Raw genomic sequence first — 15,910 nt, 5'->3', positions numbered from 1 at the left:
TTTTGGGATTTTTTTTTTTCTGATTCATGTCTTTCACATTTGCTCACACTGTGCATTAACCTACTTACTTATGATTACTTGTTTGTACTCACTCTGCTACCATATTTAGTGTATACCACATTACTCCCCAGGGCGTACTCACCGCTCTAATCAGGTCTCTGCTCCGGAGTACCTTTTCCTCATCTCAGAGCTAGCAGGAGAGAGGCGATTTGCTTCAATTGTAGCCAAGAGACTGGAGAGCCTGGTGAGTGTACATTAAGCCAATGTAAACTTTTTTTCTCCTCTTGCTTACAAGTGCCAGATTATTAACAGTCTGTGTCCGCACAAACAGGGCGCACTTACTCATGGGGACAGGAGAGCTACAGAATCCAGAGATCTCAGCAAGTACAACTTTGAGAACAAGGTGAGAATGACTGCCCTTCTGAAAGGAGTGTGTGCTTTTACTCTCCAAAGGTGGAAATAGTTCATAGAAGTGTTTCTCTTTCAGTTGTATGTTTTGTAGTGGTCTACAGCTATGCTTGTAGGCAGGCAGTTTAGTAAGCATTCTTTTTCCCTCCATATAGTATGGTTCAAGATCACTGGAACAGATCTTATCTGCAATCCTGAACCAGACACAAAGGGATGTGCCTCCCCCACTTGGGTACCCAGGAGGTCCTACTGCCTTCTTCCAGGGTGAGTAGTTATAACAAGGGAGGCACCCATATGGTGGTGATAGGGTCTCTCAAGCTCATGCATGTCATAATGTACATACAGTTCTGTATAAGAATTATCTGTTAGCCATTCTCCTTACATTAGAAACAGCCTAAATAGGCACTCTGTCATCTGTCTGGCCAACTCATTGGTGATTGTGACTGAACCAGAGCAGGGGAGACAGCAAGGCACCATATCTAATGCAATGCTATGGGCCTTTATTCTCCACTCTAATTAAATCTAGTAACTTATGGAATACCAGTAGAAGTAGCTTTGTGATGATTCAGTCCTTTGTCTATATGGTGTAATTGGATCCCTCCACGGTCTTTATACTGTAACCCGTAAGCTTCGTACACACCTTATATGTACCTATAGCGCCCTCTCATCAGCAATATCTCTGGTTTGCTATACTACAGCAACACTTCCAATTTCAGGCTCTGCACTTTGGACTATCCACAGCTTCACAGGTGTTTACCGAAATCATGGAGGCCCGCCTGCGTGGTCAGGGTGTCCGACTGTTGCAATATCTGGACGACCTCCTGCTCTTAGCAGGATCTGCCGAGGAGGGCATCACCACCATCTGCAGCTAACCATTGCTTTCCTTCACAAGCACAGATGGTTAATCAACTGGAAAAAGTCCTCCCTGAATCTCTCACAGAGAATGATTAATCTGGGAGCCCTGCTGGATTCTCAGGATCAGAGAATCTTTCTGACATCAGACAGGATCTCCACACTTCAACTACGAGTGCGCAGATGTCTCTGCAGTCTCCGGGTATTTATCCACTCAGCAATGCAGGTTCCGGGATCCATGGTGTCCACCTCCGACATGGTGGAGTATGCTCCGTTCCATTCCAGGCCTTTGCAAAGGCTGATCCTCTCCAGGTGGAATGGGTTACCCCATTGGATCAAAGCTCAGATAGTGGTACTCTCTCCGGAGGTGCGTCTGTTCCTCTCTTGGTGGCTACAGACTTCTCATCTAACTAAGGGTCGTGCCTTTTGGATCCCGGACTGGGTACTCCTAGCAACGGACGCCAGTCTCCGGAGCTGGCGCAGTGACCGGTCCACCGATCAAATCAACCCTGCCACTCAACATATTGGAACTTCGAGCTGTCTATAGGGCTCTCATTCTAGTCCAGAACATACGTCATGGAAAACCTGTACATGTACAGTCCGACAATGCCACTACAGTGGCTTATATAAGCCATCAAGGAGGCACTCTAAGTCAGGCAGTGATGACAGAGGGTCACAGTGATGTCAGGCAGTGACATGGCCGAGGGTCACCTCCTGGCCATCTCTGCGGTGTTCATTCTGGGAGTTCTCAATTGGGAAGCAGACTTCCTCAGCTGTCACGACATGCATCACGGGGAATGGTCTCTTCACCCAGAGGTTTTTCAACTCCTAGTGAGCAGATGGGGCCTCCCAGAGGTGCGCCTCATGGCCTCCCGACACAATCACAAACTGTCAGTGTATGGGTCCAGAACAAGAGATGCTGAGGCAACCTTTTGTAGACGCATTATCAGTGAAGTGGACCTTCCAGTTTGCATACCTATTCCCTCCAGTCTCCCTTCTTCCTTGAGTTCTTCGGAAGTTAAAACAAGACGGAGGCACTGTCCTGCTTGGCCCAGACGTCATTGGTACTCAGATCTTCGGAGTCTCTCCATCGATACACCGTTCCTGCTGCCTCAAGGACTGGACCTGTTGTCTCAGGGTCCTTGCCTTTACCCGGACCTGGGTCGTCTGTCTTTGACGGCGTGGCTCTTGAGATATCCCTCCTGAGGTCCAAAGGATTCTCTAGCTTTGTAGTTAAAATTATGCTCAGAGCGCATAAGCCAGCCTCTACTCTGATCTACCACAGAGTGTGGCATACATATTTCCAGTGGTGTCATACCAGAAGCTACGACCCCCAAGTATTTAGGATTTCCAAAGTACTGGCCTTCCTTCAAGCTGGATTGGAGCTTGGACTCCACCTGGCCTCACTGAAAGTACATGTCTCTGCTCTGTGCCTTTGGTTCCAGCGTAGACTTGCTCCACTTCCGGATGTTCACACCTTCCTCCAGGGTGTCCTCTGTATACAACCTCCCTTTGTCCCTCCAGTAGCTCCATGGGATTTCACAATAGTGCTTCATGCCCTCCAGTGTCCTCCGTTTGAACCCCTGGATTCTGTGGATCTCAAGCGGCTAACAGCGAAGACCCTTTTTCTTCTGGCTATGGCGTCCGCTCGAAGAGTGTCAGATTTAGGGGCGCTCCAAGGTCGCTCTCCAATTCTGATATTCCATCAGGACAGGGCTGTGCTTCGGACTCGCCCTGGTTTCCAATGAGGAAATTGTAGTCTAAGCCTTTCAATCACCAGAACTATCGGCAGCTGAGGCCTCCTTGGATGTGATCCGTGCCCTCAGGATATACATGGACCGTACCAGTTCCCTTCGGAGATCAGACGCTTTATTTGTGCTCTATGGATTTCACTAGAAGGGATGGCTTTGCATGATTATCTCACAGGCTTACATGCAGGCAGGCCTTCCTGTACCGGCTACTGTTACTGCTCACTCTGCTCGCTGTGGGGGTCCTTCATGGGCAGTTCGCCGTGGCACTTAAGCTGAACAGCTTTGTAAGGCGGCCACGTGGTCCTCTGTCCATACATTTCGGAGGTTTTATGCCTTTGATACATTTGCCTCTCAGGAAGTTTTATTTGGATGCTGGATTTTCCTCTCTGCACAGGAGCATCCCCTACCTTAAATGACTGCTTTCGGACATTCCCATGGTCTCCCTGTGGAGCCCTATGGACCCTTAAGAAGAAAATGAGAGCTATGTTAAAACTTACCTTTTGTTAACTCTTTCTTCGAAGTCCATCGGGTCCACAGGGTACCCGCTCTGACGCACCTGGCTTCATATGGGCCATGTTTCTGGTCACCAGTTTCCTGTCTCCTTTTACGTGTGAGTGTGATTCTTGTGTGTACCAGTATTCCTTCTCTCTTCTCCTCCTCCGGCCTTTGGCTTGTCACGAACTGAGGTGGCTCGGGGGCGGGGTATAGGGGGTTGGACCAGTGCATCCTGGGAGTTGAAAGCTTTAACTGTGGTGCTCGGTCCTCAACCACCACCTACACTCCAAGGTCTCCCTGTGGACCCCATGGGCTCCGAAGAAAGAGAGTTAACAAAAGTAAGTTTTATCGCAAATGCAAAATTCAAGCAATTGACAATATCTTCTCTCACTCCTGAGATGGGCCTGGCACACATACAGTACAGGGGAATAGGGGGAAGTGGGCAGTGCTCAATACTGGACTCCGCACTGAGGGCGAATGTCAGCAGTGGCAATAGCTGTGTTGCCATATGCAGCTTAAGCTTGCACTCCATTTTTCTGGGTAACCGTCATGTATGTGTAACCATGACCAATAAATGTGTTTTTTTTTTTTTTTCCTTTTTATGCTGACTTACATATTCCCTGTTATCTTGGCTTTTACTGACTAAAGGCTGCCATGGTACCTTACTTTGTGGGAAGTACAGTGTTGAATATTTTTAGAACAAGGAGCCTTTATTGTAAAGTAATAAAGTAATTGTTGTAATATGTAAATCCATAAAGAAGGTTAAAAAGTATGTAAAAAATTTATTATTGATACAATTAAACTGTTATTTAAATTGACAATGTGTTGGACATTTTCGTAACTATAATAGCATTTAGCATTCAGAATGCCACTACTGGGTTATTTTCTGGATATACTGAGCTGTATTAACATCTTAAAACAGGACTGTCATAAGGTCCTCTAGTGGTTATTTGTTTTACTACCTAGTGACTTGAGCACTGCTAGTAAGTAATGTAACAGGCATGCCTGATTATTATCCGTGCATGCTATACTCTCTCCTTGGCATGCCTGATTATTATCCGTGCATGCTATACTCTCTCCTTGGCTTCCTTAAGTGCTCAGTAGAGCTGTAAGATATAGGTAGCCAGCATAGTGCCCTTTGACTGGAAGTATGAAGTTGATCTGCGAGAGTAGAGTTACTGGTCCAGAACTTGCTTCCTCTACATGGCACAGCTTACTGCTGTATGGTCTGGAGGGAGCCTATCTGGGAGTATTCATAAATCACTGGATAGCATTCTTTCCCTCTTTTTATTTTGTTTGTTTGTCTAGCTGCAAAGTTAGTCTCCCAGCCTAACCTCTCCGCTTTGCACAAGATCTGTTTCCCTCATCCACATGCATTACCTGCCTTCATGGTTACAGGACTTCCCACTCTGTGAAATGCCCTCCCATCAGACTTTCTTCTAGTCTCCACACCTTCAAGCATTTCCTGAAAACTCGCCTATCCCACGATATCCACTATACCCATTTTCTGATATTTACCTCGCATACCTGCCAACAATTTAAATCAACCTCCAATCCAAAGAAACCCTGCCTGTTTCTGGCATGGCCACATTCTTTTTGGATGCTGGAATTTGGGACAGTCCCAATAATATCTGTTCTGTAAATGGGTATATGTGGGTGTCCCTTTGTAAGTCTGAATTTTTGCTAGGCTCACTTAGGTGTACCAGGCAGGTTAAAAGACTGAAAGTGGCTCCTGCATTTAGGAAAAGTAAGGTTTCTGTTTGTGATGGTCAGTGGGTGTGTCATCTCTTCAGTGTATGTTTAAATGCTTTATATACTTACTGCACAAACTATTTGCTACATATTTGTGTGGTGAAATATGTTTGACAACCAGACACCATTTCAGAATGAACGTAGAGCCATTGTTAATCTAGCTACATGGAATAATGTTATGCTTTTGTTTTTCTTCTTCATACAAGCGTAACAGGATTTCACTTTATTCTCCTCTCTCCTCAGATATTAAGATGGGTCTACTCTCTGTGGGAATTTGCTGTAGAGAGACCAAGTACAATGTTGTTGTTGATAAAGGTATGAAAAAAATTATCAAAACCAATTCCCCTCTGCGGGCTGGCATCCACAGTGTTACATGTTTGTCATTTGATGGTAGAGAGTCCCTTTTGGCTACACACAGCACTGGCAGCCATTTTGTGACTAAAACAGTGTTCATGAGAATGCAGTCATTTTCTAGGAATTATCACTACATGAGGCGCTTTATGTACATTTTTGCCCCTTCTATCACTTTCTTATTTATTTTCCGCTCTTCTTTCAGAGTGTTCTGTGACAAAGTTTCTGAACCGGATGCTCGGCCTGGAAGTACACAAACAAAACAGTCTGTTTCAGTTTTTCTCCGACACTTTTGACTATCTCATTGAGAAGGACAAGAAGGATGGCAAATATGACATGGGTATTTTAGGTAAGGCTTACATGGCCAATATGTATATTGGAAGCTTTAGTTTAGAATCTGTCAGTGTTAATTTGCTTTAAGGCTTCTTTGAAATGATTGCATTAAACTCCCCCAGACCTGGCTCCTGGAGTGGATGAAATATACCAAGAAAGTAAAGAGATTTTTATGACACCTGGGCATCCTCAGGATGGACAAGTTGTGTTCTACAAGGTAATGTTTTTGCAGCACTGTGACTTATTCTCAGACATCCTTTATGCACCCCTTTGAACCACTGATCCAATCAATTACCTTTTGACAGATCAGCGTAGACCGTGGTATGAGTTGGGAAAAAGCTCTGGAAAAATCCCGGCCTCTCCAAGCTTCAAATGAAGGCTTCTACCTGTCTTATAAGGTGTGTGGATCTGTATATGTGTTGGGAGTTTGACTTGTTTTGGTTCGGTTGGGTATGGGAGACCAGCAGTCATGGTACCTGTTGTCAAAACACGACAGTGGCATCCCGATGCTCAGAATCCCGACAGGGGATGGTAAGTATCCTAAACCTTTCACCTTCACCCCCTAACACTCCTCCTTCCTCCATCCTAACCCTCCCAACCCTGAAACCTAACCGTCCCCCCTTAGTGCCTAAACCTAACAACCCCCCGGTGATGTCTAACCCTAACCCCCCCCTGTCTGCAGCCTAGCCATAACCTCCCCCCAACCGTAGCCTAAACCTTACCCCAACCCCCCTTCCGCCCCTCCCCGGGATGTCACGGGATTCTGGCATCTCAACTGATGTCTGTCTGTATTCCGGCGCCGGTGTTCTGGCCACGGGTCGGGATTTCGGTGCTGGGATTTCGAACGCCGACATCCCGATCGTAGGTAAACTCACTATATCCCGTTTTGATTTTGTGTACTATTTTGGCAAGTTTTTCACGTTTGTTTCATCCTCAGGTCCGAGGTGACATGTACTCTGCAGTTTTGGCTGAGCATAGACATGGAAAGTCATTTAATCTGTATAAACCGAACATTGGGAAACAGAGCCAGCCGGAAACTCTAGATAGCCTACTCAGCAAATACTGCAAGGTACTGCAAATACTGCTACACATCATCATAGCCATCAAGATGCTTTCAGATCAGGGAAATACTTCTGGTGGTAGATTCCTTCATTTGGTGCTTTCAGCCAATTGTGTTATATGTAAGCAGTGTCTGATATTTTTGCTCCGCCATGTTTTTATTACAGTTACCTTGACACAGATTTGGAACAGACTACGAATGGTTTTGCTTTGTTTTTACTTTAAACCCCTTATAAAATAATACTGTTTTGTAGATTTATTTCACTGCTGTCAAGGAGAACTCCAATAATGGTACAGATTAATAATGAATCCCCGTGTCCACCACGTTAGCTAATAAAATTGTGGGAATCCTGACTGCAACACACCAGCTATTCCTGGGGCAGCCAATCATTTCTACTAAATTGAATGGTTTAACTTTTAAAAAAAATAGCCAGAACAATAATGTATTAATGTGTCTGTAATTTTTGTTGTTATTTTTTGTGTTAATGGTGCCACAAAGATTATGCAGTTTTGCACAGGGTTTACATGATATATCAATGGTTCTGTTGCTTTTTTTTGGAACAACACAGAGCAATACATTGTCAAACTAGGTAGAATGTGGATTAGATGCAAGGTTAGGGTAACTTGCTGTATTTTGACACGCAAGTAGAGGTGAGACACTGGTAGGGGGAAGTCAGTTCAGCCTGGACTCATGTAAAGGTGAGCACTCAGAGTGACAGAAATGGACTAGGAGACAAGGGACCAGAAGCTTTGGAAGCTAGGATAGTGCTGAGGGAGGCACAGGAACCCTGCCTGTGAGAGCTTGCATGCTCAGAGGGGTGAACTGGGAGGGAATACATACGAATTACCGCCGGACTTGTGTCCCGACAGCGACAGGACAACACTGCTGAAAATCCAGATCGTCTGCAGGTAAGTATGAACTAACCTAACCCCCCCTAACCCTCCTTACGGGTGCCTAACCTTAACCTTCCCCCCAGTGCCTAAACCTAACCCACCCCCCTCTTCCCCACCGCCTACACCTAAGTCCCCCGGGGGGTGCCTAACCCTCCTTCCCCCTAGCCTAACCCTAACCTCCCGGGGGGATGCCTAACCCAAAGTCCTCCCCGGGAGCCCTAAACCTAACCCTCTCCCCCCCGAGGCTGTCCGCACCGGCGCCCGGCATCACTTCGATTGGCATGCCGGGCGCTGGTCTCCCGGCGTCAGTAAAATGACAGGCGTCTAGAATTAGAAGCCGGTCATTCAACCTTGGCCGGGATAAAGCAGTCGGGAAGCCGGCTGTCAGGCTTACGTCCGCCGGCTTCCCGATTGCATACAACTGGGAGAACAGAAGAGTCATCTGCTTAGTGCTAATAATAATGTGCATAAGATACAATTTCAGTATTATCCTTCAAGCCACCCTTATTACCCCAAACAGTTAGTGCTTGTCTTGTTGTGCACTTTACAGTGTGCTTTTATTTATTTATATGGGTTACATATAAACAGGGGCGGATTGGGAACAAAAAGTGGCCCTGGAAAAATCTCTAGAAGTGGCCCAATGTGGCTAGCACCAAATCAATTGTAAGAGGAACCAAAACCAAAAGTAGGGATAACTATGTTACAATACCTGGTTGACAGAGTTACACCAATAAAAGGCGGAGCATATTTTTAAATTCTAAGAAATTAAACTGGGGTGACGTTTGTTCCTCTGCACTCAAAAAAATTTTTTTTATAGCAATTGTAGCTACTTCAAGCTATACTCAATTAAAAACAAGTAATGTTCGTTCCATATAATGCAATACCTGATCAGTATTTTTTTTCGGGGGAGGGGGGGGGAGAGAGAAAGTAGCAGGGGGTAAAGAGAGAGAGGGTGGGATGGAGATAGAAAAATATATAATAGCCAGACAACACTGGGCATTACAGCTAGTGTGATATAAACAGCAGCCAATCAAATTCAGCCATATTTATATTACAATTTACTGTATAGAGTGAAAGTACTTGTTTCAATTCTGCTGAGGGTTACGTAACTTCTGCACATAGAGCACCGCATTATTAAATAAGCCCCTTAGTGTTTTTTTTTCTTTAAGATGTTGAACATGTTGTAATTTTACAGCATTGATTACATGAGACACACAAAGCAATAGTAACCAAACCAAGCACAATGATCCCTATGGCTACATGCATTTTTTGAAAAGTATCAGTGTGTTTTCATCAACAAGTAGATCTTATTAACTGCTTTGGGGCTCATTTACATTATTTAACTGTAAATAATTTTTATGACACTCCTCTCAGATGTAGCAGTACACGTCCACTTTACCGTGCGCTCATAGGTGCTGTTTTCACAATCTCCCTGAAATGCCTTTTCAAAAGTAGGAGGAAAGTATGCTATAACTACTCCAAAAATGATATTAAAACAACAAACAATGGGCCTGATTCATCATGGATCGCAATTGCAACCACGTACACAGATCGGCCGATGGTGCGTACTGTGCATGCGTATGCACCGCAGTGCGCCGCACCATTGCGATCGCACTGCGATCATGCACACACACAGAAAGCCATAGCAGGGGGAGTGAAGGTACGTCAGTGTTTGGGGTGGTGACGGGGGAGTGGTTGGAGAAACGCAGGCGTGCCAGTCCATTTGAACGCTGTTGCACGGGCATGCATAAATTAGCCATTGCGAATGCATATGCAGCTTGTGTACTCACTGCGTGCGACAAGACATGCAATATCTGAGCTGTAATTGTGCGTGAGGGGCCGATGTTACCGATGTGTACGCAGGACTGCAAGGTATTACGGATGTGAGAAAGCAATAGTTGACGTCTCTATTCTGTCTGAGCAGTTGCAAACATTAGAATATTTTTGCAGCAGAACTGCGTGCAATTACGCAGCCGCGATCACAATAGCAATCTGTGCTGAATCAGGTCCAATGATTCATACATCAAAGGAGAGAAGCATAAAGGGTGGCAATAAAACTCCAACAAAACAATATTGTCTGCAGATACATGATTATAAGTATCACCAGAATAACATGATGGAGCATAGTTAGGTTTGTCTGGTTACTATGCAAGCATTCACTTATATATGGGAGAGCATAGGCTGGTATATGGTGGGAGCACTGCTTGGTATGTACTGTAGTCACTAGTACACTGTAGGGACACAGATTGTCATGTGAGGGCACCAGTACATAGGAACTGGTTAGTATTACAGGTACTGGTTCTGCTATTTTCTGAAGTCACTGGGTGGAATATACAGTATGGTCCCCTGATTCTGTTATACTTTAGGGGCATAGGTTGGCATATATTATGTGACATGGCACGGATAATAAGGAGGGGCAATGGTATACTACATAGGCCCTGGCTAGACTATAGATGCACTGGCGCTGCTAGTTTCACATGGGCACATAGGGACCATTTAATTGTAGTGTAATGTATTTTGTACCAAATGTAAAGCATGTGTAAATCATTACAGAATATGTTCCCCTTCTCCAGAGACATATCCAGCTCTGTACACAGTCAAAGAATTATAATAATAATACTGTGGCATCTCTCATCTGGGCCATCAGTAGAAAGGAGCCACCCTTCCCTGAGTGAATACCTCATGCCCCCTTTAACTTTAATGGCTACAAGATTGAGACCTGGCTGATGTGGCACCAGGCAAAGCAACCACTGGTCCTCACCACCACTAGAGAAGGCAGCCCCGGTCCAACACAAAGGCAGTCTCCATTGTGCCCACCTTCCCTCTCCACAAATGCACCATCCGTTTTGCCTCCCCACAGAGAAGGCTGACTCCTTTCTGCCTCCACCCCCAAGAAAGCAGTCTACGTTCTGCTCCCCCCACAAGCCAGTATGCTTTGCTATAATACTTACTACTAGCCATGCAGCCGGACGCGGATCCACTCTGTCTCTCAGGCATACTTTCCGGACGGGTGATGGAGGAGGAGTTCTGTCTGGTGAGACTGTCACTCGACTACTGCAGTGACTAGTCTCGCGATGTCAGCTCCTCCACGGGCGGGCCGCTCTAGTGCTTGCTATGATAGGCGCCGGGGGCTGCCTCTCATGCAAGATGGTCGGATGATGTGCTACTGAGGGCGGGGCCACCAGTGTCAGGTGGCCCCACAGTTGCGTCGGCCCACCGGGAATCTTCCCGATTAAGTTAACGCCCAATCCGCCCCTGCATATAAACAATATGGCAATAACTCATGGATCAAGCTGCCATGGGGGTCATTATGCAGATTACATATGATCAGTGTAAGAATATAAAAAGGGCAGTTGGTGCTTTGATCTGCGGGGACCTTATGGTGCAAGTATGCATGTAGAAAACTTTTATGTCTGCAAGAAACTACCTTTGCAAATGGCCACCTTGGTGTAACTTGCAGCCTGTGATTTTCTCAGGGAATATTTAGTGGACAGTATAGCACAGTAGATATAGACAGTAATGGTGGAGTACTGTCCACAGACCAAATGTATCCTGCCACCTTTTATAAATGTTTTTCTTTTCTGAGTATGCATGTACCAAGGCCAGTAGTGTATTGTGTGTTATTTCTGTTACTAGATGTGACCTGTGATTTGAGAATATTATGTGTGACTGACCACATTTTCTGAATAACATGCATATTTCAGGTAACGGCAGAGGAGGCCCAGCAACATTGGGAACGTCAGTATATATTCTCCTTCAGCAATTGCACCCACACCATGTGGTGAGATACATGTTTTTCATCCCTTAAGGCTTGTCCAGACAAATTTCTTTCCAGAAAGCACTTTGTGTTCCAAACTGAATGTGATGTAAATATACTGTCGGTAAGATGGCTTAGAGATCTATTGATCCCTATGCTATACTATGCTATGCAACATATGTTGTCCATATGGATAGTGATGAAATGTATAGCATGGAAATGACGACAAAAAAATGGTGTATTCATGCTGTGTATTGTATTCTGTTCATATAATAGATCCTTGGCCGATGGTATACATTCAGTTTGGTGTGCAACGATGACCAGGCACGCCCCCAAACACAGAAGCATGTCGTCATGCTGCGGCTTGGGGGCATCTGCGAGCGAGATCGCAGCACCCGTTCTGCACATGCGCAGACTCCTCAACATTAGAGATTTTAATTAATAATCAGATTAACGTACATCTCTGAATCAGGCCCCAATTACTATTTGATTTGATTAGTAGTTTGCGCAAAACCGGGAGTGTTTTCCATTTAATATTAAAGTCTATTAAATCCTGCATTGAGAACCATGACATGCGCCTCTGAAAAGCTGTCGCTTAGTAAATATAGGCAAAATTTAACAAACTTTTTTTTTTCTTAATTTCCTTACTCTTCACACTCCTCCCTTTCTGGTTTTTTTTTTTTTTTTTACATTCTTTTTACTTGCGTTTTCTTCACTTGCGTTACTTTGTTTTGTGTAGGAATGGGAACTGCAAGTTGGTGCAACAGGGTAAGGACTGTGTACAAGGACTACGTCTTCGACATTACTACATGTTGTGTGGTTCTCTGCTGCGTGTCTGGAGTCGAATGGCATCTGTGATATCTGACATTACCAGCAGTAGTTACCTACAGATCGTACGTTTAAAAACCAAGGACAAACACAAACAAGTGGGTAAGTAGCTGGCACTGACATTAGTGCACCTCGAAAGGCAGATACTTATTCTTCAACCGATCTGCCTTGTAGCCACTGACTGTGCTGGGAATATGAGTATTACTCTGCATCATTTATTTCTCTCTTGCACTCTCTCTCTCTCTCTATCAGGCATAAAAATTCCAGAATCGTGTGTGTATAAAGTGCAGGAGGAGCTTAAACAGATGGACATGAATGTCAAGCGCAGACATGAGGAATCCCGACAGAATGCTGAACGTCTCTCTATGGCCTCTCTGCCCTCAGCAGCCACTCCATTGGACCTCTCCTTACCTTTTTACCGTCCGCCTCCCTTTCCAGGTTGTGATGTTTTGGACCTGACTTACAGCCCCCCACTTACAAGTGCACAGGGACAGCGTGGGTATACTTTCCCTGACAGCCTAGGGAACATTCTCTCCCCTAGTGATCCTAGTCCCAGCCAGCAATTTAATGTTCGAGAAATCATAGAAGAGATGCTCCAAAAATTAAAAGCTCCAGATCCAACTCCTTCAGATCGCCAGAGTGTCATCCAGTTTGGTGGAGAACACAACAGCTTCTGGGATACAGACTAATGTTTGAAGATTTACCCTTGATATCAGACCAGCAGCTCTGCCGTGCAGCACTGTTCCAGCAGTCTGATGCCATCATAATATGCAGTGCTCTACAGAGATATTAGACAAATGAGATCTAGAGACTCGCAGACCGAAGTAAGCAGTGCACTGTTCATCATATTCAGAGGACCAAGTGTCATGCCAATGTTCATCGGGGCATGCCCATCTTCTTACTAACACATCCGTTACGCAGACTTATTGACTAGCTGACACATCAGGTTCTGCACGCTGAAGTCTGTCCCTGTTTTTTTGGGATCTGAAATTTGCAGAATGCGCACTGGGAACCCTGCACTTTGTGTTTCTGTCCTCAGTTCCTTTTCCAATCTAGGATAGATATGGGATTTCTATTCCCAGTTTATATAGGTTTTTCTGTGTTCATGAGCTGACTCCTCACAGCCTCAGCACTTTAACGTCTTCTCTGCAGAGCTTTACAAATGGCTAGCTGTAAGAGCCTTGGGCAGATCTATAGCGCATGTGTGAGCAGTGTAATATATATATGGGGAAAGGTTGGGAGAGACACACTTGGGTTTTCATTGTGTATTGTTATCTTAACCCTTGCTAATCTTTGCACTATTTGCTGCCTCACGACCACCTCCCTGTGGATAGAAAGGGCCTTGGTGTCTGCTCAGGGCATATTTGTGTGTGTATATATATATATATTTATATCCATATCTGTATATCTCAGGCAGGGTACTGTTTGCCAGACAGAGGCAGGCACTGTTTAAGTTTTAAGCCAAAGAAATTTTATATATATATATATATATATATATATATATATATATATACATATATACATAATATGTGTCTCTGGAAAATGTAGCTTCCAAAGCTCCTTGTGTCTGTGCATTTTGTGCTCTCTGTTTGGTAGGTTACACTTATGAATAGGCTATTCCATGTATTAAATGAATTGTAAAAAGGGACAGCTGCATGACTCTGTAGTCGATAGCAGTACCAAGCTGTAGACAAATGCACACTGACATTGGGCAAATGGAAAGACACATGAAGCAGGTTGGTTGCATAGAATACTACACATCTATTACCTCTATAAGAACTAATCAAATCCATTTAAATCCTGCACTGCATTCAGGACATACATTACATTAGATTTGCAGTGTAGATATTGTTGGATTTAATAGAGGAACCAAATGTATATTGATCTTATAATAGCGGGAAATACTCACTGTCTGCAATTTATATTTTTCTGATTTGAGCCTTATGTACCAATATTACATTGTGAATAGATTTATTTTATTTATTTTTTTTTGTCCTTTTGGGGGGTGGAGGTAGATCTGGCAATACAAATCTTGAATGTTATGTAATGATAAAGCTTTGGACTGTGGGACCTTTAATACTTGCTTCTCCTAGTCCAGTTAGTGAATGGTCATTAAAATACAATAATATAGGCAAAATAGGAATGTAAACAATCACTATTGTACACCAATGAAGAACTCTTGTGTACTCTGTCAGTTTATGTTTTAGGTTGCATTTCAGTGCTTCACTTTTCCCATTTCCCTACAATGGTTTGCATTTCACAACACAAATGATGTCTGAGTGATGCTTTAGCTGGTGCTGGGGTGAGGCATGTTGTGCTGGCATTTCTTACTGACTCACTATGTCCTCTTGGAACTTCTCTGTTTGCTCATTTTCAGCACTGCCCTGCCTGTATTGACCTACCAACCTCCCCAGACACATTGTGTAACCCCTCTGTCTGCCAGTGGGCTTCTAATTCCAGGCATCTGCTTCACCATTGTACGCTTCAGTGAAAGCATCAACCAAAGATTAAAGTGTCTCACGTATACATCTCCTGATACCTCCATTGACAAAGTCTGTGCTCTGCCTCTACCCTAACTTCATCATTGTCATTGTGGCCGACACGTCAAAGCAATATGTATCATGAACACCACTATGGTGAATCATTTTATGCAATGTCCTTCAATCAGTGCCTTGCTCTTCTTGTACACGAGTAATTTGTGTACACCACTGCTGAATGCTGCACCTCTTATTTAATGTATTTTATGTGTTTACTCAATGCCGAACTTTTTCTCAGGTATTTAAACCCCTTTTACTGTCAGGGAATTCTGCAACACATTTCTCTGGAATTAAGTGCATGCCCCTCTGGCAGTAAAGGGGTCAAGAGGAGCTGCTGCTGCCCCCTCCATCTCGTCAAGTTAATCTTGTGTGTGCCCAGTAAGATCACTTTCCAATGTCTGTGATCTGTTTGACAGGTTTTACAATTAAGTTATTTTGATGCGCGTGTGCTACTGATTCTGCATCCTGTCGCACGCGGGTCTTATACACATATTTATAAGTCTGTAAAAAATATATATATATATGTATACAGTTTTATTTAGAAATATGTGCCTTCAACTAATTCCTACATTTTCTATTTGTAACTGAAGGCTGCATTCACAGCTACTCAGTAAAGTTTTCAATGTAACTGCAAATCTCTGAGTCTAATCCTTTAATCTGAAAGTGTTTTGTGTTGTAAAAAGAAATTCTACTACAAGCACTGGCATGGGCTGGAAGACTCATCTTGCTATATTGTCAGTCTTAACATAGAGATGTGAGCTTACTAGAAACATAGGTTCAGAGCCCACAAAGGGAGTATACTTAATTCCCTTTGTCTATGGAATAATATTTTTATGGAAGCATCCTACCTTGCTACCAAAATAGTAATGGACTCTCTAGCTTGATCCTACATC

At 44.1% G+C, this 15,910-nt stretch overlaps 1 protein-coding gene across 3 annotated transcripts in view; it reads left to right on the top strand.

The window, feature by feature from the left end:
- The window catches only part of SBNO2 (strawberry notch homolog 2), a 104,541-nt gene extending 88,908 nt beyond the window's left edge, over positions 1-15,633 (top strand). For all 3 annotated transcript variants that reach the window (XM_088460358.1, XM_088460357.1, XM_088460359.1), the window contains 11 exons: positions 132-244; positions 332-403; positions 564-672; positions 5,502-5,573; positions 5,815-5,958; positions 6,065-6,159; positions 6,248-6,340; positions 6,880-7,011; positions 11,600-11,676; positions 12,392-12,582; positions 12,733-15,633. In XM_088460358.1, coding sequence (XP_088316484.1) covers positions 132-244; positions 332-403; positions 564-672; positions 5,502-5,573; positions 5,815-5,958; positions 6,065-6,159; positions 6,248-6,340; positions 6,880-7,011; positions 11,600-11,676; positions 12,392-12,582; positions 12,733-13,169 — 1,535 coding nt within the window. In that variant the 3' untranslated portion in view covers positions 13,170-15,633. The remainder of the gene's footprint in view (positions 1-131; positions 245-331; positions 404-563; positions 673-5,501; positions 5,574-5,814; positions 5,959-6,064; positions 6,160-6,247; positions 6,341-6,879; positions 7,012-11,599; positions 11,677-12,391; positions 12,583-12,732) is intronic.
- The last annotated feature ends 277 nt before the right edge of the window (positions 15,634-15,910 follow it).

This window comes from Taudactylus pleione, unplaced genomic scaffold, assembly GCF_031769625.1.
Source record: "Taudactylus pleione unplaced genomic scaffold, aTauple2 ptg000044l, whole genome shotgun sequence".
In the NCBI taxonomy this organism is placed as follows: Eukaryota; Metazoa; Chordata; class Amphibia; order Anura; family Myobatrachidae; genus Taudactylus; species Taudactylus pleione.
This window is presented reverse-complemented; position numbering and strand designations above follow the sequence as displayed.